Genomic DNA, 25,331 nt, shown 5'->3' with positions numbered 1-25,331 from the left:
AGGAAGAAACCTGCTATATTGGTAAACTGTGGCACTCTTTATGTCAACTCTATTTGTCAAGTATTTTCTTACAGTTGAATATGGAAATGATACAACACGACAAAAAATATGTATAGAATAGTTACTTCCTTCCTCCTTGTGAAGTTAGTGAGAGAAAATTTAGTTATTTGGAAAATACGATTTCTTCTTTGTGGGAAAATGACATAACAAGAAGAGCATAATAATAATTAAGGTGGGATATGTTGCAGAGACGGTCAATGTTCAAAACTTGCTCCGGATCCTGTGCAACTGCGCGAAACACTGTACCATGTCCTTTCCCTGAACTGATTAAATTTCAATTTATTTTTATACACCTTCTTTTCAAACCAACTCGCGACAGAAATTCATCTTGCTCAGTTTGGAAGCAGATATCATTGTCATCTTGCTTAACCACGCAAGTATTGTTAGGAGACTGCGGCGCCGCCTTTTCCTTTTTTCTGTTCCTGAACCGGCGAGCATTAAAAATATCAAATGATTTTAACACGTGTTGACATATGTCATCTACACTCACTGTTTTAAAATTTCGCTTTTGTTCCATATCGGTTTTTGCACATGAATCTGCCAGGCTTGAGAACCATTTTCCACGTGTATCTAAGGTTTTATGGTTTGATTGGACGTGTAATCTTTCCTTCTGAGTTTTAAGCCTAGCAAGCTCTTCTTCTTGTTTGGCTAGTCTGGCTTTAAGTGTCGTAATCTTGTTCGCACGATACGTCGAGTCCAACACACTACTCGCGTCATGGACAACACCGATGCTACTTAAGGTTTGATTCCTGTCTTCTGTAATTTGGCTCATTTCGTCTTTACTCGAACTGCTGTTATTACTCTTGTCCCATAATTTTTGTACACTTCCATCATTTCGATCGTCAACCTTGCTATTGTTACAACTGTTGTACAGAGTTCTTTCACTGTCACATCCCTCGGCACCGTACTTGCTCAAGCTTTCACGATATGTTGTTTGACACCTTCGTTTTCTTTTCCTACCTCTGTCTTTGTGCTTATTTTGGCTACATTCAGTTTTAGCTGCATTACCTTCTTCATTATCAGCTGTGTCAATTTTCTCCTTTAGTTCATCATGCTTACTTGGGTCGTCCAAAATGGATTTTGAGATATCTTCATTCATATCATTAGATCCTTTGTCGACACTAATTTGTTCTTCTCCTTCTTCGTCGATAGTAAGATCTATTATCTTATCCGGCTGCGGAGATTTCTTGACAGAACTGGGGCTACAAAGATCACGATCTTGTATAATCCTTTTTGCGGTTTCACCGTGATTCAACGGAAACTTATAACGGTTCCCCTCATTTAGACTGAACTCTCGAAAACCGACTATTCCAGTTGTTTTCATGTTCGTTTTGACGGAATTCAAACTGTAGACATCTACAATTTGAGGAAGAATTTTGTTATCCATTGTCTTCTTTAGCACTCTGCTATTGCAGTTATTAACATCGGTGGTGTCATTTCCTGTTTCCGTACGCGTCTCTGTTTGCTTGCATGACGTGTCCTTTGGTTTTCCTTGTAAACGTGATCCGTCATGCCCATTCAAAATTACTTGTGTTAATACCTCAGGTGAGTCAGCGCTACTCTGGGTAACCAGTTGATCATCATAGTACTGGCCCAATATTTTGTATTCTTTTTCAATTATCTCTTGATATCGCTTGGCTACCTCGTTCCAAATTGGGTCAGACCTAGAAGAGATGTCAGAAATTATCGATTAGTCGGTAATCCGAGGCGACATTGTTATGTCACAAACCTTGACATGTTAACAACAACAATATTTGAGCCATTAACACTTAAACAGAATTTCTCTTGAATCCTTGGAACTCTAGGAGCAAATGTCTTTCTTTCCTATCTGGGCCGAGGATATTGACTTTTAAGTCCTAGTAATATGTTTCATTTTTTTTTTTCAATGTTGAACATAACAGAGCTTTGAAGCGTAACCTTGTTAGAATAGTTGCGTGGCGAAGGAGACCACGCTTACACTTCGTCAGAGACCAAATGAAAACATTCGGTTACAGTAAGCTTCCGCGAAATATCATTCCCATTATTTTACAGAGAGAACAAACTGTTTTGTCTCAGGTTTCCGCACGTCTAATTCCGTAAACTCCCGCATATTAGTCCCCCCCCCCCCCGAGTTAAAAGCTCCCAGTTATAGGCCCAGCGACCAGAAAACAAAAAACTATGTATCTGATAATAAGTCCCCTTTGGCTTTTCTTGTTTTTAGGGTTAAAAACTAAAAATTTTGATGAAAGGAGGGCAAAGATGAATTTCGAGGGAAATATATCAACTTCCGCTTGATATGTCCCGGTTTTGTTCGTGTTGTTGGTTTTAATTCTGTTCCAGATGTAACGAAATTAATTCGATTTATTTTGACAATGTTAAGCTTCATTGAATGAAGATAAAGTATCATATTTCAAAGGGTTTCACTTGGGCACAACAATGGGTGGCTCCCTGTTGCCTATCTGGTGTTTGCTTCGTTATTGTGGAGTACGCAATAAATTGCAGGTTGTTTACAAGGAATTTACACACGATAGGGTTAAGTCCATGGTACCTAAGAGCGAATGTGGTTGATAGAAATGTCGAAACACGTGATAATTACGTGGAAAATTAACCAGTGTTATGATCCCTGTGAATTTTTTTTCAGTTGTATAGGAATAGTCGCATAATTTAGGTTGTTGACTGGAAAATGTAATTTAAGGGAGCTTAAGCCCAATTCATAGTGAAAAGTTGCCTTGTAACTATATTGGGACAATACCATAGCGCTCTAATTGGTACGAGATAAACTCTAATGCTGTGATTTGTTAGGTGCGAGATACCTGTCCTAATGTTGCGATCTGGTTGGTGTAAGATACGTACCTCAATGCGGCGACCTGATTGGTGCGGGCAACAAACCTCTCGATTCTGACAAAAAGTTATTTTACTATTTATTATGATTTTTTCAAACAACTCAAAAACGCCAGGCAGATTTGTTAAACACGCTATGCTACTCTCCGTCAGTGGAGACAGTTATTGTTTGGTCTTTTTCACCGGTAGGACGGGTGCGACAACAACTGGATCTAGTTCGCACCTTAAAGTTGTTAAAGTTGTTTAATTCATTTGTGGTGAATGTGGAATTTTGAAGAATTTACAGCTTCTCGACCCGGGATCGAATCTATTTAGTTTGCGTTCAACCATCGTCTCCTGTAATCCGTTGATCTCCTCGAAAGCTTGATACAGGCTGTATACGACATTCCCTGCATACTTCTAGTGAAGATTTTCGTTTCACCATAATTATTTTCCTTTGGTGACCAATGTGACTAAATTTATGCTTATCGTGATATCAGATACAGACCACAGTGTCGTTTGAGAAGCATGATTGCTCGTTCCGCTGCTGTGTTACTTCCGAAGGAGACTATAAAGAAGACTTATGACGTCAGATAAAATAGCACTTCAAAATAAGTGAGCATGGTGATCCTATGGGTCATAGGTTACTTGCTGGTTGACAAAATCACGAATCTTTGGAAGAAAGCGCTTCGCTCGCTATTGTCACAATATTTGTGAGGGATATTTAGTTTTCCGCAACTCTCATTAAAGGATTGCATGATCGTGAGATTCAAAGTACGCGGTATTAAAATGAAACGTGGATTGTCGCGCGATGAGACCCAGGCCACCTCGGCCTTCTCTTCAGCTTAAAGGGCATGTAAACCCAAAAATACATGTTTTTCTTATACTATGTAAAAAGTGGCGTAGAAAACGAATTTGAAATTAGTTTTGTCCAATTCGACTTATTTTAGGAGAAAATCGGCATTATCAACTGAAATTCCATTTCCGGTAAAAACAATAGCGAGAAGTCGTGACGTAAGCGGTGGAACCAAAATATTGCGCAACACATATTCCCCAGTAGAACTGGTGTGGGAGTTCGTGTAAGTAGCGGTAGTTCGGAAGATGTTTTTTCAGAAGGTAGCGACTCGAATGCCTTAAGCTTAGTACATGACAGCGCTGGGGATAATCCAGAATCTTTAGGAGAGTCTGGGCCACGTCCTTGACAATATGAGCCGCGTAGGGTTCACCGAAGCGATTCGCACGAAGACAGTACAGAACATGTCGACAGCGATGCGACAGTCTCGGAAACTCAGACTGGTATTTAATTTACTTTGTGATTTATTTGTATTTAACATGAAAATGCAATACAGCGAGGGTACAATCTAAAGGAATGCAACAGAATTTTTTTAAACTTGAGCTTCTGAGAGTGTTTTATATAAAATTATCAAAGGTGCGAGTGTGGAACTTGTCAACCAATGCCGAAAACTCATGAAAGTGTTTGTTGTACGGAAATCGGGCAATTGTGGCAAAATGGCCTGAAACCCAGATAAGTTGTATCACTGAGCATCCAGGTTTTCAGTCAATTTGCCTCGATTTCTGGGTGCTGGAGACGGCCAAGTACGCTTACAGGCAGCAGTAAAGCACAGATAATCACACCAGAAACGACTAAGCTAAATATTTTCTGTTTCATCTGTTTTGTTACATTTTGAGATCGATTTACTTGAGTTGTTTCTGCCATTGATTTAATAATACAATACTAGAGCTAGTTGTTTTTCGCTTCTTTCCTGGCAGGAAATTTCGCTAAATTGCCTACAGATAGCTTGTTCGTTGGTGTTGGGGATATCTCAGCAAACACTTTAGGGTCGCTGTGCTATCTTGTGCGGTAAACAATATCCTTCATCTCAGAAGCATTTCCATCGATAAAACAAGTTGTATCATGTGCATTTCCTTGTGTGGCCTTCATAATTATCCAACCCTGTTTGTGTTTGCTTCGATTTGCATTATTGAAAAGATAGTTTTGCAAGCTGAAATCAGGATCTTTTAAGTTGTACTCAAAATGATGAATATTGTCCTACTGACCTTTGAATGTATTTTCACTGCTGTGAAAACCGTGACACAAATTCTTCTGCTGTTTCTCTGCAGGGTTTCTCAAAGGAAGCACTAAGTGGGGCTGGCATGGATTTTCTTATAGAACATAAGGGTTGATTATGGGATCCTGTATAGAATTCTTTGTATAGAACCGACAAAATTCCAGATCACGTTATAACACACTGATATCAACGAATTCTCTTTCTTTGATACGTGTTTCGACAGGCAAAGGTTCAGACATGTCAGTGTCTTTTACGGGCTCTGCGCTGGCTCCCAAACAACTGACTTCCCCATAATCTTTCATTAAATGAGAAAAAAGATGTTTTTAGAGAACCAATAAAGCTATTGTTGTTTAATTAACGAAACGTTCTCATATAAATCGATTTTGTACTTTCTCTGTTGACCTCTAACTTTTGAAGAGCTCAACTTCTTTCTCAGTTTGGTCAGCCACTTCCGAATCCTCGTCGTCTGCCGACTGTATGGGTCGTTTTTCTTCTTCCGAATAATTTGCTTCTGGTGAGGCCTGAATCGTCGGTACAGCACCAGGAATAAAAATGACTGCTACAAACAACAGAACGTTCGAACGGCTCGACGAAATCGGCTATTTTCACTTGAACAAATTTCACAAATTGTCGCTTCAAATTTGCGTCATTTGGAAATATTTGCATTGTATGCCCAGTTTTGTTTGAATCAGTACAAAACTGGACGGCTCAACGCTTCACCATTACGAAAAAATTGATTATATTGAAGTAAACTGTACGTAAAAAAATCATGACGAGACCAGCAAACAACGGCTGTAGAAAAGACTCCTTCGTGCCTCACGCGATTATAAAACGAGACTTTGGAGGATCCACCCGTGACGTCACAGGAAAGATGGCGCCATTCAAGATGGCGAATGTTTCGAATTTGGAAGAGCTTTTACAAAGTGAAAATGGACTTTTGAGAAAAAACGAATGGTACCTTTGGTGTACTTGATATATTTACTAAACATCCATGTGAAAAGAAAATGAACGTTTTTTGGGTTTACATGCCCTTTAAGCAACGATAAACTCCTCCATTTTTATGAATAAAGCTCCACATGCTATCGATTGATAACTGGTGACCAAAACCAACGTCACGTGTTGTACTTCGTGTGACTAGTAGTTATTTTGTTCGTCATGTTAGTAAAGAGTAAGACCCACTTTCCCGCAAAAAAGAATTTCGAAACAAAAGTCCTAACAAATAAAGATAACTTTAGCAATTAATACACAAACCAACGACGATGTTGAGACGACAGAAAAACTGCAGTTGGTTCGGGATCGGCGCTAGCAAACAATAGTTAAAATTATTACATTCCAACACAACATAACTTAGTCGCTTTGTGATATCAGGTATCTCCAAAACAGGAACTTCGGTCTGCAAACCACCAGTAATTAATCAGTGAGAAAATGAACCGCGGTACAACATCGCTTAATTTGCCGCGCATTGTTTGACACAGTTCTCTGACCTTTGAGTGACGAGAGTTTCGGCGCGACTTCGGTTAGAATATAAATTAGGAACGTTCCGCATGAGCACTTCTATACTTTTGTCTGTACAAATATGAGATTAGAAGCATTCTCTCTCTTCTCAAAAACCTCCCATCTTCGAAATTACAAGTTAAAAGAACGTGCAATGAGTAACACGCTTTTCTTTCGTTAAGTCGTGCGACAGATTAGGGCGCGAAGCCTCTGTACGGCTTGACCTCCGAGCAGGATACACCATCGGTCCCTTCAAAACAAACGAAAATTTGCTCTACACTAAAAATTACACTAACACAAACCTGTGTTCTGTTGATTCAGAGTTATCGTTATATGACTGTTGACGATGACCGATCGGGATAAAACTGTTCGAGGAAGATTTACACGCGTCTGGCGGCTTGCTTGTGCCGCTGTCGAGTGATCTTCGAGGACCGCAACAATCAACGTACGATGACATGCTATGGAGGCTGAACTTTCATTTATAGTTGGAGGATCTCTGGATCTTGTGATACTGACTACAAGTGTTTAACTTCAAAAAGTTTGGTAAAACACGTCTTGCTTTTCAAACAACAAGGTGCCTCCGTTCGTGGAGGAGGTCACGCTGTTCTCAATCTCCCACGTGCCTGGAAAAATATGAAACATGAGCGATGATGTTTCTCGCCGATGAAGCGTTGCGAACTTTGATCTGTTTACATTAGTCTGTGACGTCAGAAAGACGTAGAATATCCCGCTTTGGAGGACAAATCGTAAGGTGCGACGGTGTTTTCTTCATGAATCAGTAACGAGAGTTCGTACCTTGTGGCAGTCATGCGTGCTTTTATTATGCTAATTTGAAGGTTTCGCATTATTATTATCATATCTGTATCACGCAGCATGCAAAAATAGAGATAATATTGAAGAGATCCTGGCTCTAGAAATGTTCAACTCGATATTTCGCTTTTAAGACATCTTTTAGACGACATCTTTTAACAAACACTTTTCTGTAAGGAATATCATAGCAAAATATAATTGACTTAAGCCCAACAATATCGCTGACAAGGATAAGTGGTAGAAATATAACTCTTCATTGCACTCCCCGGTGGCTTCGCTTTTTAGGGCTGCACTAAAATTCCAGAGACATCCATCTAGTGTTCTTCAATAACTCATCTCACTTAAGTTGTCGCACTCAAAAGTATTTCCTCTTTGCATACGTACTTAAAGGAAGGTAAGTGCTGGTTTCGAGAACCGAACGAGTTACACTCGGTCTATAATGTGCACAAAATCTGGCCTCTGAGAATGATTGGGTTCGAATCAAGCGGATCAGTTTAATTATTCTGTATGCTACGTCAGGAGCCTATTAGTGATGGGCTCCTGGCTACGTGGACTGACGTTCGGTAGCGACAGCCATAACGGAACTATTAAGATTTCAGTGCGCAAGACGGAGCGGCAATCAGTCTAAACACTGCATCACATTGGTGGCTGAAAATTCAAGTTTACCCATTACTAAAATGCATTCGAACCCAAAGGTGCTTTCTCTTTATTTTATAATTTATTATTATTATTATCATCATTATTGTTACGATAATTTTATAATCTTTCCGAAAGCGGTAAAAGGTGGAGTCTTCTATCGTCTACTGAGGGAGACCCCCTCTCGGGTCAATGGCCTAATGATGCTCCCTAACAAGGGAAAAAAAATCTTAGCAAGTCTCACGTGAGAAAGTGTTGCTTCAGTCGAGAAAATGTAATTTAGAATGAGGAAATATGAGAAACTTGAAAATTTGTCTAATTAGGGCTTATCACTCAGTTGAACGTGCGACTGTCAGCTTTTCGGTAGTATTAATTTCACCAACTTGTCTTTTCGTTACTTTTTACTTGAATAAAGCCCTCTGTTTCTACGGAGATTATTTTTCCCGATGATAAATTTCAAATTTCGATCAGATTTCAAACAGGGTTTACTTACCTGCCCGCAATCGTACTTAATCAACACTTATGAAACTCAAAATGGCTCGATTGTAAATACGTCTCATTCCTTTGGATTACCTCTAATAGGAACAAGTTGCGATTGGCCGTACCACTAATAGTGCCGTCCAACCGAGCTTCATTAAGCTGGTCTCTTACTTCCTTTCCTCTGTCTCATTCATCCGCTTAAATGGCAAGTTTATTCTCGTCAGTCGTAGTGCTGCTACTATACGGATAACCGATCAAGTCGCGCAAAAGTCGTGTCGCCCGAAAATTTTTTTTTAGTCATGTCTTTAGTTTTTATACGCGTTAAGAAACAATTGTTTCTAAGATCAAACTTGAGACTGTAAATAGGCAATTAAGTTGAGAAATCTTTATTACTCGAGCGGTGTTCGTTTCCGACATTGACTACAAAGAAAACGATCAAATGGTCAGAATTGAAATGTCTGCGTAACGACCCTAAAAGCGTGGCTCATTTCACAACTACGCCTATTCCAGTTTGTAAATCCGGCCAAGCCTTTGCATTTTGTTGGCCCCGAACGTTATAACAGATACAGTGTGTAACACGGCTAATAAATACAATTTTTTTGTTTTTTTTTTGTGAAACTCCCTTAAAAAAGTGCATGACAGTAAGATGAAACACGTCACAGAATTAAACAAGTTTAACTACAACAGTTCGCAGTGTGCTGCTCACTACTTTAATTCAGAGAATTACTTGTCAGTATGGAAAACGAAAGACAGCAATTCAGTCGTCATAAAAAAGGTCTGGATAGAAGCAGATATGTAACGAATTTAAGAAAGTGAACGACATTTTTTAAAAACATGTTTCGACAGTTCTCCTGTCATCTTCAGTTCTGAAAAATACAAAGTAAAAAGTTGAATTTAAAGTGTGTAGCAAAATGCTTATTGGACAAAACAAACAATAGTATAAGAACAATGTATGCATTTACAAGGAAAGTTAAATTAACATGGGAGTAACCTACTCTTAATCACCAACTTTATCATGTTAATTTAAAAACTTTCCTTGTAAATACATACATTGTTCTGTTACTTTTGTTTGTTTTGTCCAATCAGCAATTTGTTACACATTTCAAATTCAACTTTGTACTTTGTATTATTCAGAACTGAAGATGACAGAAGAACTGCCGAAACATGTTTTTAAACGTATTGTTCATTTTCTTTAATTCATCAATAAGTCATTACAGAAACTAGTTTACTTTTACCAATCAGATCTCATAATTCTTGATGTTTTCTAAATTTTATTTCTCACACGTGGCTCAAATCACATGAGCTTTTTCTGACCAAAATAAACAAACAGACTGGACGTTAAATCCACAATGCTCCATCCTCTGGCACCGTAAATGCTGAGATTGGAGACAACTGGTAAAGATGGCTACAGCAGGTATTGCTAGCTCAATAAAAAATTTTACAGAAGTTCTTACTGTAGTTAAGTCGAAAATTTATGCAATTAAGGGTTTTGTTATAAAATTGTCCTCAAATATGCCGTATTAATCCTTGCAACCAAGCAGAAACTTCAACAGTTACTGCAAAATGTTTCGTTTTTTCAACGTAAGTTCAGGCAAAAATACTATATGAAGTCATGCGTGGTAAAACTCAGCGACGCCTAGTTTTTGAGCACATTACTCAAGCAGATAGTATCGCCTAAAGGCAACAATGACCACTATTTTCATCAACAAACTTGAATTCCTTTTATTGGCTAGTAGATTCTCAGCAAACCTAGCTGAAACAAGAACTCTTCCTGACTATCAAAATCCCCGGGTATCAATTGGTTGGCGATGCCAGTAGAAAAACGTTTGTAATCGACGCCTACCGCATAATTCCTTGTCGGGAGGTGAGCGTAGTATGGAACTCTTCTGGTGGAATACAATTTGCCATCTAAGGTTCTACTGAATGATTTGATCACCTTCTGAAACGCGTTCTTTAGATCATCCATTTCGCCCATATTGACAGCCTCTTCGATTTCTTTTCCATCGGACCAGATCTTTGTGTCTTTCTTAAGGCTTACATCACGCACTTCGTTGTCTCCCAGAGACTCTGTGTCTTTCATGTCTTTTGGCTCAAACCATTCTTCCTCAGCTTCTTCTGTTAGTACACCTTCAAACTCTTTTTTGCGCTTAAGATTCTTAAGTTCCTGTTCCTGCTGTGCAAGTTTTTCTTTAAGATGAAGAATTCTATTTTGATGAATGTCAATACCAGGTAAGGAAGAAATCGTACCTGACGGGAAATAACCATTACCCTTACTGCTTCCTGCTGGCTCCTTTGAAATCACCCCCGTCTCACCGGGGACGGGTTCCCCATTAAAAACTGCCAGAGAATCCTGAAAGGATTCCTGAGTATCTTTCTCAGACCTTCCTTGTGTTCCAGTAGTGGTCTCCGTCATTTCTGTTTCTGTATCCTTAAATGAGCCACAGTATTCAACCTGAGAACATGCTTGGTTCACAGTATCGCTTTTGAATTCTTCATCTATCAAAGATTGATCGATAGTCTTGATATCATTAATTAAACGCCTCTTTTTGCTCCTCCTTGTCTTGGCCTGCTGAAAAATGGCCCTCCTTTTCCTTCTTTTCCTTTTCTTATTAGCATCGATATTACTTAGTTCTTGCTCCGAGACGTTTTTTTTTCTTGCATTGACCATTACTTCCGCCTCATTAACTCTTTCATTCTTCGAAAAAGGGTTTTTTTCAGGTGTAGAGTTGCAAGGTATTTGGAACCACTCTTCCATGAAGGTTCTTCCTGACAAGCTACCACTTTGGACGTCCTTCTCTCCAAGTTGCATTGTATCAATGTCTGCCATACCAAATATATGCTGGTTCCTTAAAAAATTGGTATCACGCGAACTTTTTCGCCTGCTAATACCAGTACACTTAAAATTTGGTACACATTTATTGTCATAATAAGTCTGAATTTTGCCTCCTTCATTGTTTGCGCTGCTGTTAAAGGTCTCCTTCTCAATTTGCTCGCATGGTTCATTCTCCCATGACTTTCCAAAAAGGGGTTGGGCAGTTGCCTCCTTTGGTGAGATGACTATGGTCACATGATCTCGGAAAATTTGCACAGGTAATGAGGGTTTTAAGCTAAATACTTTAACAATTTTGGGAAACGTTTCAGTATCTTTCTTCTCCTTTTGATGCATGACAACTGAATGGTGAAATTGTTCTTCATTATCCACTGGCTGTGCTTGAGGACAATGGGCCAACGGATATGTTGCCGAGTGTGTCTGTTGTTCTGTTTGCAAGGACGTAACCTTGAATGATGCCATAGTTTGACTGGAATTTCGCAGTTTGATATCCTTTTCGATTATTTCCTTATATCGTTTGGCAACCTCCTGCCAGATTTCATCAGCATTTGTCCTTCAGGGAAAAAAAAATAAAATCACTGAGAAAAACATTCGTTAAGTCTGGCGGTAAAAAATTAATTTTAAAAAAATCGCTCCGAGAGCAAATACTTACAGAGAGACAGCAAATTTCACGATGTTTCCGACCCTTAGATATAACGAAGTCTTCGGCGTTTTAAAAAATGTTATTCAGCCCAAACTGTCGGCAGCTTTTCGCTACGACGAAAACACTGTACCACTAAAATCGTCTGCTTTATTGAAACTGGAATGTGTGTCCGATGTTCGAAGACTTACTTCATAAACGTGACTAGAACGTTTTAAGAGGCGAATGCGTCAGGTCCGGTTCTATCTTCGATTAGAATGTTAAAATGTTAAAACTCAGCAAAACCAGTATTTATGCCTGATCATGCATTTCATGTCCTAGTACTCATATGTCAGTTTAATTTTCATGACCGAACATTCAATGATGATTTATGCAGTTCAACCATGATTTCCTCTGGTACAAAAATCGATCAAAGAATTCCCAGAGCAACCGTAATTCAAGAATGGTCGGGGTCATGCCCCCCGGCCTGCGTCACAAGGGTAGCCATGTATAAATGTCAGCATAATCTGCTTAGTTGAGACAAAACGTAACCGCAAAATAAAAACTAACTTTAAGTGTGACGTGGTTAAGATCATTCGTTTAAAAACAATCATTAAACCTACTCGTCACGTTCAGATTCTTTCCTAGTTTTGTTTTGAAGAGCAGGAAATCTTTACTCTAAAGTAATGCTAAAATTACTCTCTAAGTTCCCTATGGCTACTCGAGTTTTTATCTAAGGTATGATGTGGAACTATGGGCAACTTTCAAACGACATAGTGTTTATCTTATCAAAGTATTATGCAGGGACGCATGCATGTTAATTTCCATGACGCGGCAACAATGAACACGAGACTTAATGAGTTAAAAAGTAGCTCTACAACCCAGACAGTAATTTACCAACATGGCTCAAATACGGCTAGGTTATAGTAATAACGGAAAGCGAAACTGACATACGCTTTTATTTCCCTCCGTGTCCTTTTACTTCGTTCACCAAAGCATTTGTACCTTGGACCATGATTACATCAGACAACACACGAATTTAACGACAATAAATACTTTATGATGAAAGAATTATCATTTGGCGTCGATATTTTGATGCTTGCAATTTACTGCGAGTATCTGTGAGTATCTGATAGTATAAAAGAGGACATTATGATAGGGTTTCAGTCGAACTCTAACAAACTCCCTTTATGACAAATCACCAAATAGTGTCTTCACTAACCTGTAGTCGGTGAATCCGAAACCTAAAGCGGACGGCTGTTCCAATACATCGCTCGAAGAAAGGCGACGCTGTGAAGATTCTGATACAGTCGTTGCCCAATCCATATTATTATCATGTGCAGATTCCAATCTAATCCACCAGAGCGTGACCGTCATGTGCCCGTGGAGTATTGGGGAGAGTCATGTTTAGCATAAAGAAATTCGATATGAGGCAAGTCCATATTTAGTTATTCAAGTTTGAGCATCTAATACTAAGGAAACGTTAGTTATTTAAGTTTGAGCATCTAATACTAAGGAAACGTTTGTCCCAAGATTGTAACATTGATTCCCTAATAAAGTGAATAGGAAACAAACCTTCCCCCACCCTTGGTACCCCGGATAGAACGCAACGAGGGCGAAAGAACAAAGCCTTTTCAAATGGTTGGAGAAGATACAAGATGACGCTTATCAAAATTAGGCCTCTATGGGGAGCCATACAGTTCTGACATATAAGAAGCCAAACTAGCCTGCACTTGTAATGTTCCAATGCACAGGAAACATATCATGCATAAAGGCGGCAGCAAAATTGGTTAGTTGTTCTGTTTCTTCAGGTGCAGTCCAAAAACAACCTAATAGCTTAGTTTATTGCAATCTGAATACTTTGTCATCCAATAATCTCTTAACTGCGGAGGATATAAAATCAGAGTTCATTTACTGTCCATCATTCCTATAACGACAACATAAATGAAATCTTAAAATTTGATTTTTATATGGAGACTGAAAATCAAAACATTTCTGTCACATGACAAGGGTGATGGGGGGGGGGGGTCACTGGCCGTCAGTTAACTTTAGCTCCTCTGATTTTTAACGAAATTGTTTGTTTATCCTCTTTTTGTATATATCTTGAAATGTCTTACTTCTTTGCATTTCTTAGCTAGTTTGTGATGATATTCATTGTTTATTCTCCTTTTGTAAATTGTCTACATCCCTGTATTTCTTACCTAGTATTTAGTCTTAGCTCGCGAGTACCTTCTTGTTAACCACTTGATTGTGATGTTGGTTTCTGCAATCAAAATTACTATTATTTTTATTCATAATTGTTTCAATTGTCGAAGCCCTTTTCAACTTTCTTCTGGGCATTTTGTGTCTCGCTTGAAAAGCTCTCGCTTTCGAGAGAGGGTCTGATTCTGCTAATCATTGATACATCAACAGGTAGACGTCAAGGGGCGATGGAATAGGAGGCTCAATGAAAAACGCTCATGAAATCTGGGTGCTTTGCCCACTTTGAAAAAGAGTGATGAAAATCGTGGTTCTGATACCACTTTCTAAATAACCATTATTAATATAAAACATTCCTCCTCAGGAATGATCACCAGGTTACCTGCTTTTTATTTTGCTTTTGTTTTTGGGATTGTCCAATCGACACTGACCCTCATCATTAGGAATATGAATGACACACCACAATGGACCCAAGCTAAAAGGAATAACAGAGAAAAGCAATCTAAGTTTAATGTTTTCCAAATGGGTTTCGATGATTTCATTGTATATAAAATGTTCTATAGTGGTGGTGAGATCTGAGTGACTGCGCTTCCCGTTCTCTTCTGTTGATAGTTACGCTTTGTTTTGTTTTGTTTTTTTCAGTTCACAGTTAATAAGAAGGAAAAGGGAGTTTGATAAACATTCCATAAACTCCAACTCTTCATTGAGGTATTTCCATACGAAATAAGTTAGTCTCTGTTTCTTATATTTAAACGTATTGCGACTCGCACAGACCGTTGTCATTATTTTTCTAATATTTACACCTATATAGATTATATAAACATTTTTGCTCGCGCGTTGCAAATTTTATGAAGGACAACAATTACAATAGCCTCTAATTTGCGCGTGCTGTTGTTGTTGTTTTTGCTGTTGTTGTTGCTGTTGTTGTTGTTGTTGTTGCTGTTGTCGTTGTTGATATTACGGTGGGTAGAAATTGGTCTTACTGAATGAAATAGTTCACGAAAAATAGTTGAGTGATCCAAAAGATTCCCATGGCAATCTGCACATATTAAAACGTTTACTGAACTCTTTGTATTTAGCGTTACAGCCTTGAATAACTAGTTATTAATAAAAAAAAAAAAACATCAACAAAAGGAGGAATTTCATCATTGCGTGTATTTGAGGGCACATTCCTCCCTTTTTAAGAAAACTTTTTTTCGAGTCCCTGGGAAGACCCAAGATTCCTGACAGGAACCAGTGATGATTGTGTTACACGTACTCGTAAAAGATTTACGAGAAGGAAGAAATGTTTAAAAGCTAAAATCACGAATCATCGAGCAGCTGAGCGCTCCCAGATAAGTTTATGCAAGTCATTCGTTTCTTTTCTCATCAGTTTAGTCCATAATAGATGTGAAAATTAGAAGGCAGCTCTATCTGTGGGTTTGATAACGTTTTTTCAATTAAAAGATTAATGAATGTGAAATTATAATAAAGAGTGAAAGCCTTGGCAAAGGAGATGATCCAATAAAACTCTTTGGAAACGACATTTTGGGGCGATACTAAGCGGCGTTAGGAGTTTCGGTCATATTTTGTTTGATATAGGATGCTCGTGATTAAAAAAAGTTTTTCACATAATACTCTTCAGTGCGTATTCTCAACTACATTAAGATTTTACTACCGCTCAGTGCTCATAAAGTACCAAATTTGTTGTGCTTCTTACAGAGCTAGTTATGATAAAAACAACCCTTTACATACTATCAGTGCTAATCAGCAATTACAGTGCCTTGAAAATGCACGTTAGTAGAAAAAGAAAAATAAAGAAAAGAGAATAGCCTATGACATTGAAATACTGAAAAGTGTTAATCCTGTCTTGAACAATTCCAGTCTGAAGTAAAGCTTTATGATTCGCACACACGAAAGGGAATGTAGTTTGAGAAAGACATCAACTTGAACTCGTATAAGTGCACAGGCAATCAAGTTTATTCTTGAGTCTGAGAGTGGACATTTATTGCTTTATTTTAGGATCCTGTTTGAATAAGGTCCGTGTCGTTTTTTATTCTATTGCTTCACTTTCCCTCATACTTCTTTAACAATGTTGCCCACAACAAACACGAAAATTGAAATGTGCTTTGATTTTATAGCGAAACTGAGTTGGTGGTACCGTTGAGCTACAATATAGGAAAAGTTCTCGTTTTAAAAAGAAAGCCAAACTTATATTTCTTAAATTTCATAAACTTAATATTTCAGTGACTGATTTCCCATTTTACTTCAGTTTATTTCCCATGCATACATGCATCGTGCCCACGCCACTCCCTTATCGCTCTCTCATTGCCACCAAAAAATAAATGAAATATGGTTTATTAGTTCTTGGGTCTTGGATTTTAGGAAATCTTTACGACAGGACTGGAGTTGAAGTCATAAGAACACCTTCAGTCGATACGCCTTGTTGGCAGGCAAGTATGAGGAGAATAGGCTGGCTTTATCGATTTTTAAGCAGAAAATCCAACTGGGGTAGGACAAACGTATAATTTAGTAATTCCAAGACTATTCGATCTAACGAAAGCAATATGTAATTCTATTGAAAAGCTGGACAGACAATCAATACATAAGAAACACGAGCTGAAGTTAAATTAATTAAAACCGGAATTGTAGCTCTGCACACTCACTTCTCTGACGAAATCCAGTTAGATTGTTTTACATGCAGTGCAAATAGGTCATAGACGAGCAGAAAACAGGTCAGCGGAACAGGTCAACAAACTACGTGTGTTCTCCGTGAGAATATCTATGAATCTGTCATGAGCCTTTTTCATGTGACTTACTGTCTAACATAGTGTTAATCGATGTTAAAAATGAAGTGGAGTGAAAAGTGCATTGCATCAACAAAATATTCTCTCAGCCTCTATAAGGACGTAGTCCTTACCTTAGCCAATGCCTATTCATGCGTCACCTTCAGCAGAGTTAATAACCGCAACCTTACAAATGGGAAGATTGTCGATTCTTGTAGACTGAGGCGTTGATTCTCCCGTTCCGTACTCAACCGTCAAGTCCTGGAAGACTTCTGTTATTCTGCCTAGGAACCAATTGCCTTGAACAGCATTGCTATCTAGATCTGCGACCAGTCGCTCGACTTGCCAATAATCATGTTTCGGTGTGTCTCAAATCCGCGACAGTTGCAAGATAATTTGAAGAAACTTTTAAATGCATAGCAACCTAGCGAAGTATGAATAATTATTCGCAATGATTACATATATAGAAGAAAGAAAAGGATGTAGAGGACCTAAGAAAGTGCAAGTTTTAAGTTAATGTATGACACGTTTTAAGCCAGGTTTTCCAAGTTGACAGTCTCAGTTAAAGTGGGGATTTAAAAATAAAGCAATTAGTTCCCGTACTGGGTGAAATGTACAGAAGGTGGTGTCCAGTCTTCAAGTAACCTTCCTCCGCCCTCGCTTCCCTCGCATAATGTTCGCATTTAAACAAGTACAGTTTATGCCTCTATCGTTCATGCCACTTTGAATTCAAAGCAGAAAAAGTGAAACGCAAGGTACGGCGTCCACGTTCGGTAAGATCAATTTTATATCTGTGCATACACTATCGCTTCAGTTTTGTGTCTCCTATATGGTTAACTTTTAAGAGCAAATGTTACCAAAAATCAAACATTTTTAAAATTTCGTGGCAACAGCTCAAAAATAAATTTGGCTCATAATCTCATATTAGGTAGACCCTACGAAACAGTCAGTGATGCCGAAAATGTCTTTCTTTAGGTAAAATGAAATTGATGGCTCTGTTTGGCCTTATGTGTGTCGTCTAAAGACTTTTTTAGACACTCTTTTAGGAATGACGACTGACGGGAGGGTGTGAATGGGGTTAACCGACTAGCGACAAAGGGCGTAAAAAATTACTGACTACCGACGAAACGGGGAAAAAATTACCGACTAGCGACAAATAAATTCTAACCGACAACCGACATAGTCAGACGTGATAGGGATGTTTGTATTCAGAAAGAACAGATTAGCTCTAGCTCAGAAAATCCTTCTTCACCCGACGTAACCACATTAATTCCAAATTTAGCCGAATTATAGAATTTCTTGTCTTCAAATTACTTTAAATCCACGGGATCCTTCTTTTCAGTGAGCAGCGTGGGCTCATTTCTAGAACAGCGGCTCGTAATCGGGCTGACAAGACGCCCTGCTGTCTCATTTCAAGAACAGCGCATCACAATCGAGCCGACGAGACGCCCTGCTGTTGTCTTTTTATTGCTCGTTGTTTGTTCATGCGATCGGGTCATGACTGGGATTGCTAAAGTCATCGTGAGTTTTTTTCGAAAAGGTGAAGAAGTCGCCATCGAACGTCATCGAAGCTGGGTCCCAGTAGACAAAGAAGCTCATAGAGGAGTATCTGAACTAAAAAAACATCTTACGGAGTTTTTAGGACTAAAGGAGCAGGCACATCAATATGGAATTGGCGGATTTTCGTTAAAGTTATTTCGCCTGGCGAAATCGCCTGCGGGCAAATGCGAAAATTTTGCAATGGTGACGGATGGGCAATGGCAGCTTGAACTTCCAAATTTAATATCGGATGAAAGTAGCAGTGAGCTCAACGGTAAGTGTGGAACGCGTGCAGCGGAGTTTGATGAATCACTTTAGTTCTGTAGTTAAATATTAAGCTCAAATATTAACGTGGTTAAACTCTGGTTCCACCGTTTTTTGTTTGTTGTTTTGTGGAGCGGAATGTTTTTTTTTTCTTTTTCACCGTCCATTTGAATGCGAAAATTGAGAAGGAAAATCTCTACAAAGAAGTAGCGAGTAAATCAGTTTATAAGCCTTTTTCTGATTAATTGGTGAATGAACAACAGTGTAGCTTAACATATTAAAGACCCCGTTTATTTATACACGCCCTTAAATTTATTCGTTTCTGAAAACCAGACGTTCAAATAATATTTAATTCTCTCCTCGAGGGAAGCTACGCACGAGAGATTTCGCTCGATGTGCACGTTTTATACATCTTGACGAGCATTTGCTGATAAGAACTGTGTAAGTTTCTCAAAAGCCTACTAAAGAGAAAACTTAAAACACACGGTATTTAATATTTTAGTACACATTATCCAAGAGGTCACAAACTGGACCGGAAAGCTAGTAGTGTTGCTGAAGGCGCCGGCTACATCTGATAAAAGCAAGCGGAAGTCAATGAACGACACTGAGAAGAAAGGTGACGAGTCAAAAGTGAGAAGGAAACGGAAATCACGAGAAGAAGCAAAAGAAGATGAAAATCTGGCAAAGAGGATCATGACTGAAGGAGGTGACATCGAGAGAAACGAAAGGCAACAAGGAGACCTTCAAAAGTTTCAGGATGGTAGGGCTGAATTAGCACTTGTAGTTCGTTTACCTGATTTTCAAAAGTCATAAATTTCGCCACTTTGGAAATTCTGCGGTATTCCTTGTTTATAAACACTGCCTTGTTTATACAACGAAAAACGCTCACTTGGTGCGTTCGCTATGTAAAGATAGTTTCTTTTAAATTCCGGCTAAAAACTGTATTATTATCACTTTGATGGGCATTGTGGCGCATTTTGCGTGCTAAAATAAAGAATTTGCCGGGCTAAAATGTAAGGTGAAAGAACGCTACCAGTTGAGCGAGACGTCTGCAACCAATGGTCCACAGTGAACTGTATCACAGAAGACGCAAGTATCTGTGTCTTTGCTTAAAAAGGGCATAGAAAGGCTATACAAGAACGTGATGGACATTAACCCCCAATTTGTAGATGATCTGCTGCTCGAAACGTTGCTCACAACAGTAGTGGAAAATTTGCACGCTGTTTCGCACCTGAAACACGGGACATTTACGGTACTTACATATGCCCAGGATTTTGGAACAATTTGCAAGGAATCTCTGAAGCGCACATCTAGATGGGCAGCAAAGTACTACACGCATGACAAATCCTACTATCCGGTACCTCAATCCGCCATGCCCCTTTCTGCTATAGCTACGATGACACCTTTGCCAAGTGAGGACATAACACCAGGGATGGAAGGACAGATCAAAGAGTGGCTAGAGAGTTACAGACCAGTACGCCAACGGACGGTTAGGAGTGAGACCACAAAAGATAAGGCTGGGGCCTTTCCGCCAGCTGACGCCGTTCACCACACCGACGAGTCTGAAGAGAGGCTTCGATATCCTGAAGAAAACACTGTATCGTCAGCAAATGCACAACGCGTTGTCAGCATACAATTTGTGGACGAAGGGGATGTTACTGAGGTGTTTGAGGATCACAGAGAAGTACAAATCGATGAGTATGAGACAGATTCGGATGACGAGGAATCAGATTTTGAAGAACATCCAGAGGTTGTCAACAGAGCGTGTGTTACCCGATCCGGCAGGGCTGTTCGTGCATTTGTGCGTCTCGACATGTAAGAGGTACTAACAGTTAAAAATCCATTTAACGGTGCAGATTGATACGTATGACAACCAAATTTTTGGCAAAGAAAAGAGAAAAAAAAGAAACCTCACAGAAAAGCCACGAGAGCCGTTGAATAATAAGTGTAGTGAGTTTTTGTGGACGTATCGGAAAAAAGACTTCCGTAGCTTACAAATTAAAATTAGGTATCCCAGGGGCTAGAGTGGGTGTTTCATTCTTTGTAGAATTTACCTCTCTTGATTTACTTCGATGCCCCGTAGTCGACAGGAAACAAATTCACATCTATAATAAAAGCTTTGGTGAATTTTATCGGTATACTAGATTTGCAAACAAAAGTGGGGTAGATGAGCACGTTGCTAAATTAAAAAACAGCGTTAACGAGGTTTAAGTGAAAACAAATAATGAATTATTACAAGTATTACACTTCGTCTAGAGTTTAAAGTCTTAAAACTGGGCAAATTGCATAATAAATGTGAATAATTAACGTGTATTTTTAATTATTAACTGAGATTTACCGACAACCGACAAAGGTCAAAAATCTTAACCGACAACCGACAAAGTAATGAAATTTTAACCGACAACCGACATTTTGACCCCCCCATTCAGACCCTCTGACGGGGTTCAAAAGTATATCGTCAAAATTATCCTGGTAGCTTTTTACGATAGAAGCCAGGGAAGAGCCAACACAAGGAAAAGTATAATAGGAAATATAATAAGTTGTCATAAATCAGTTAATTCTGTGGAGAGATAAGGAATCACAGCCACGCCCACAAAGGGAGAATCTTGTCCATCTTCGAGGAGATTTTAAGATTTCTCAGAAATTTAAAAGGGGGGTTTTTCAAAATATTTTCAAGCTATCCCATGACTTACAATTTAATGCCAATCATGAAAAATCTTCCAATTTACGTTTAAAGTTATTTTTAATCACATTACGTGATCAACCACGCCCTATTTTATCGCTAAATCCTTCGAATTGAAACGCCCCCTGGACAGAGAGCAAACTGTTCTTATTTTGTAAGTCCAAACAGTGGCTAATAATATTCTTCTTGTAGAAACTGTTAGAATGAAAAGAAGTCATAAACGTCTTGTCCTGACGAAAACTTACTAGTTTTCTAGTTACTAGTCGATGAACACCAGTTGTATCTGCCAATTGGAACGATTCGGGAACCATTCCGAGCTGATTTCGCATACACTTTCTAAGGTCAATGCTTTGATACAGAACAACCGGAGCTACATGTTTAGAACTAGTGGTGGGAATCGCTAGTTACAATTTTCGAACATTAAGTTTTTACGTCAATCCCGCTTTTGATTGAATGCTATCTTTGAAACAATTGTATTTCTGTGTGTTATTTCATAAATTGGAAGGTCGGTTAAAACAGGGCATTTTATCGAAAAATCCTTTGGACATGTAAAAGAACGATTACTCGGCTTTTGAAATGCAGATTTTTCGACGTATTTCATTAAGTACCACATGCTTAGATTAAAGGTTATTTTTTGGTAAGTTTTCATCTTGATAAAAGAGGGTTCGCGGAATGTAATTATATTTTCAAAGAAAATGGAATGGAATTGCTCAAATTCTTTTTCACACATATTTTGGCATCATTCTTCAAGATTTAGTAGATTTCATTTCCCTAAAGTGTGTTATTTCGTTACGCGAAGCCTTCTTTTTCACCCTAAATTGTAAGCTCAAAATGTGGCAAATTCTCAGGATTCGGTTGTTATCGATTTTCTCGAAAACGAATCGATATTTAACCAAACGAACTATGCAGCGTTTTGCTTTACGTTAAGGTCTACCTAACCTGAGAATATGGGCCAAATTGAATTTTGAGCAGTTGCCACGAAATGGTTGACCGATGGATTTGACTGGACTAAACTCATTTTTGACGGGACTTTTTCCAGCCCTGCTATGCTTAGTAAAATGTCAGGATATATGTGGATTATCTCTTTCTATGAAATGAGAAATAGTTTTCCCAGATCCTATAATACTCACTGTTTGCTTTTAGTAGCCATGATCAACTCATTCTACTTCTCGTGGAGAATTAGGTACAGAGCACATGTTCATTTACCATAGCACCTAGCTTTTTAGAAGGAAGTGTTAAAATTCCTATTTTGTGAGAACAAAAATAATCCCTTAATCAATGAAGTATTCAATTGCTATTGACTTAGGTTGATTTCCGAGCAGAAACTTCCTATGAAACACCTTGCTTCTTTTCCTGATCATTTCCAGTTCACGAAAATCGCCTAATCCTAGAATGGGCCCGAATTTTTTTTTTTGTCACTGCTCCCATTTACTCTTATTCTTCCGCTGGTATTCCTCTTTTTGTCTTGAGTTGTCTGTCAGTTCTCAATAAACAAGGAGGACTGATGAGCGAGTCAGAAAAGAGTTCCTTCATTTGTAGTATTAGTGCAATTAACTCTTCCTTTCGGGGCCCCTCTACATTAAAACCGACACCCTCTCTCGAGGTGACACGAAAATAATTTTTACTTTTCACCTTCAGCACGGAATTTATAATTAGGAAATGTAGTAGTCCCAAGAGCACGCACTTTGTTAAATCATGGGCAAGATGGTTGCTCGGGGATGCTCCTCACTCTTCCGTCTTTCCTTTCATTTTCTTGTGGTGTGACAATTTTCGACCTCTATCTTCTTAGAAGATCTCTTTGTTCATGTTCATGTTCTGCCAGCATGTTCCTAAAAATTTTTTATTGCTTCATGTTGGTCTTAATTTAGTTTTGTCATATTTTGATTAGGGATGATACAAAACCAAGGAAGAAAGCCAATTTTTTTAGAAGGTAAACATCACGAAAGAGATTATCTTGAAAACAAGATTTGATAAACGTGGTTTGATGTGATCCGTTGGTTAAATATTTCAGTAATACTTGAGGAGTTAGCTTGACAGTTCGGCTACTTTCACCTTATTCTAGAGAGTAAGTCAACTACTTTGTCTCAAAGACTAATTACATAACTTAAAGAATTTTCAATAATTCAGCATAACGGTAGAAAAATGGATAGAGTATTCAAAAAAATTTACATCTTGCGTGGATTCCGATATGAAATTTAAGGGAATTTCTTTAGTAGGAACCTCTTCGCTGATAGCAAATCAAAAAGTTTAGGCATACTCTACCGTCAGTTCCTTCTTTTTCGGTTATTTCAATCGGCCTCTTCCTCTGACTATGTTAGTTGAAATTTGGACGTAAAAAAAATTGTTTAAGAATTACTTTGCAGCGTGAACTAGAATTTTAGAGGATTTTTTATTAATCTTATTTCCAAAACCAACACGCTCCAAATACGCTCTCCGTGGTCCCTCAATTTCCGATCCTTACCAAACAAAACCGGTCAGTCCAAGGCACTCTCCACCGGGCTACTGTGTCTCCTGCAAAACACTTTATTTTCACAGCGCCTTAACCAGGAGTATATAGGGGGTACCATGCAGTGAATTGTCGGGAAAGCCTGCGGAAATATCGAGGAGGTGGGGGTATCCTTGAGATGGACCAGTATCTCATCCAGGGGGAGTAGTAATGCTTCTAGTCGTTTCATGCTATGGAAACCGGGATAAGCTCAGGCCAGATGAACGAATTGGCAACAGATCGCCAGAAATATCATTAGTCTACTTCAGTTCTATCCTTCACCAATGCTGCGAGCTACTTGAGTTACAGTCGAATGTGTGGGTGTTATCCACCAAGAACAAATTCTCATAAAATGATTTGTTATAATTATCCTGGTTTAATGAATTGCATTATGGGAACTTTTACACGAAAAACGTATAGCAATTAAGTATTACCCTAACTAATGCTTTAAACAGATCTCGATCGGTGTTCCATCTTCATTTTACAGGTATCTCATCCTCATCCCCGTTTTCTGTTGTTTCGTTAAAATTAAATACTTAGTTTACCGACTAAAACAATGTTTCGTAATGTAACTGTGGTCGATTTTTATAATTTTCTTTAAGAACGTCTCGAAGAAGAAATCGTCGGCAAGATGAGCTTTGAAGACAACTATTATATCCAATGTCGCAGTTGTCCAAACACGTCTGGGTGATACAAGTAGTAAAACATATTCTTTTTTGATTATAGCAATACCGACAATCTGCGGCAGCAGGAGTCGATAACATCACAAGTAGAGCAGTTACTGTCAAGACAACGACTGACAACGTTACTGAGTTCATCTGCAAAATAAAAAGAAGTGCAATACTATTCCGTTTGCTCACCGAAGCCTTCAAATGGAAATTTTTGTCGGCTCGCTTCCACAATTTATGGTATGGGAAGACCTTTAGAAATATATATTGGACTGGGTTGCAATTGCGTTTGTTTTGTTTATGTTTCTGATAAATACCAAATTAAACGATGTATGAATGTTATGATTCAAACTTACGTGTTAACTTTGAAAAGTGTTTAAAGACATTAAGGCATTAAGTTCTCGCGAATTCTTTAACTGAAAGAGGAACATGCCTCACGTACCTTTAACATTCAATATACTGTCCTCAGAATGCTGGCGAACTCCTTTTCGACTAAAGGGCTGGCTGTACTGACATATCGCTCCATTCGAATGCTACTTATATCTTCATTAAAAGACTTAAATTTATGCGTGAAACACACGCCAGATGTTTTTAAAAAGGTACAACGGTGAATTAAATTTCGATATGAATTACGCGTGGTGACTGTTTGGCGATAACCAACTCATATCTTGGCAATTCATAAATCTTAACTGATAAACTTTGGACACTGTAAGACTGATATAGTGATCAAAGATCTCTGAGCCTCTATTTTGTTTCTATCTAAAACCCACTATCTAAAGAAAATTTAAAAAACCAATAAAGAACCATTGATCTTATTCAAAATCATTAAAAGTTAACACCAAGCTAAAACCGTGATAGCAAAAGGGGTTTTAATGATTGTTTAATGGCCTATCCGGGAATATTAAGGAATTGGTGTACGTTTCAAGTGACA

General features: G+C 38.5%; 3 protein-coding genes and 2 long non-coding RNA genes across 6 annotated transcripts; 2 read left to right on the top strand and 3 right to left on the bottom strand.

Moving 5' to 3' along the window:
* Nucleotides 1-18: 18 nt before the first annotated feature.
* On the bottom strand, nucleotides 19-7,226 carry LOC113668715 (uncharacterized). The gene is made up of 2 exons (XM_027184667.2): nucleotides 6,725-7,226; nucleotides 19-1,724 (listed from the first exon to the last, which is right to left on the bottom strand). The coding sequence occupies exons 1-2, from the start codon at nucleotides 6,877-6,879 to the stop codon at nucleotides 335-337; spliced, it is 1,545 nt and encodes a 514-aa protein (XP_027040468.2). The 5' UTR covers nucleotides 6,880-7,226; the 3' UTR covers nucleotides 19-334.
* Nucleotides 2,641-5,286, top strand: LOC149035363 (uncharacterized). Its single transcript, XR_016182555.1, has 2 exons — nucleotides 2,641-4,155; nucleotides 4,630-5,286. It is a non-coding gene; the product is annotated as an uncharacterized LOC149035363 (long non-coding RNA).
* Nucleotides 7,227-9,602: 2,376 nt separating the features above from the next.
* LOC113668714 (uncharacterized) lies at nucleotides 9,603-13,170 on the bottom strand. 2 transcript variants are annotated; one of them, XM_027184666.2, is made up of 2 exons: nucleotides 13,020-13,170; nucleotides 9,603-11,731 (listed from the first exon to the last, which is right to left on the bottom strand). In XM_027184666.2, exons 1-2 carry the CDS (start codon nucleotides 13,121-13,123, stop codon nucleotides 10,078-10,080), a joined length of 1,758 nt encoding a protein of 585 aa, XP_027040467.2. In that variant the 5' UTR covers nucleotides 13,124-13,170; the 3' UTR covers nucleotides 9,603-10,077. The 2 variants fall into 2 exon arrangements, with proteins under 2 accessions (XP_027040467.2, XP_089048508.1); XM_089192382.1 differs by lacking the exon at nucleotides 13,020-13,170 and adding an exon at nucleotides 11,831-12,941.
* Nucleotides 13,171-18,342: 5,172 nt separating this feature from the next.
* LOC149035362 (uncharacterized) lies at nucleotides 18,343-20,989 on the top strand. Its single transcript, XM_089192123.1, has 2 exons — nucleotides 18,343-19,324; nucleotides 19,956-20,989. Exons 1-2 carry the CDS (start codon nucleotides 19,159-19,161, stop codon nucleotides 20,381-20,383), a joined length of 594 nt encoding a protein of 197 aa, XP_089048249.1. The 5' UTR covers nucleotides 18,343-19,158; the 3' UTR covers nucleotides 20,384-20,989.
* Nucleotides 20,990-24,088: 3,099 nt separating this feature from the next.
* LOC113668713 (uncharacterized) lies at nucleotides 24,089-24,983 on the bottom strand. Its single transcript, XR_003446024.2, has 2 exons — nucleotides 24,843-24,983; nucleotides 24,089-24,550 (listed from the first exon to the last, which is right to left on the bottom strand). It is a non-coding gene; the product is annotated as an uncharacterized LOC113668713 (long non-coding RNA).
* Nucleotides 24,984-25,331: the final 348 nt, after the last annotated feature.

This window comes from Pocillopora damicornis, chromosome 13 (genome assembly GCF_964200805.1).
Source record: "Pocillopora damicornis chromosome 13, jaPocDami1.2, whole genome shotgun sequence".
Classification (NCBI taxonomy): domain Eukaryota; kingdom Metazoa; phylum Cnidaria; class Anthozoa; order Scleractinia; family Pocilloporidae; genus Pocillopora; species Pocillopora damicornis.
This window is presented reverse-complemented; position numbering and strand designations above follow the sequence as displayed.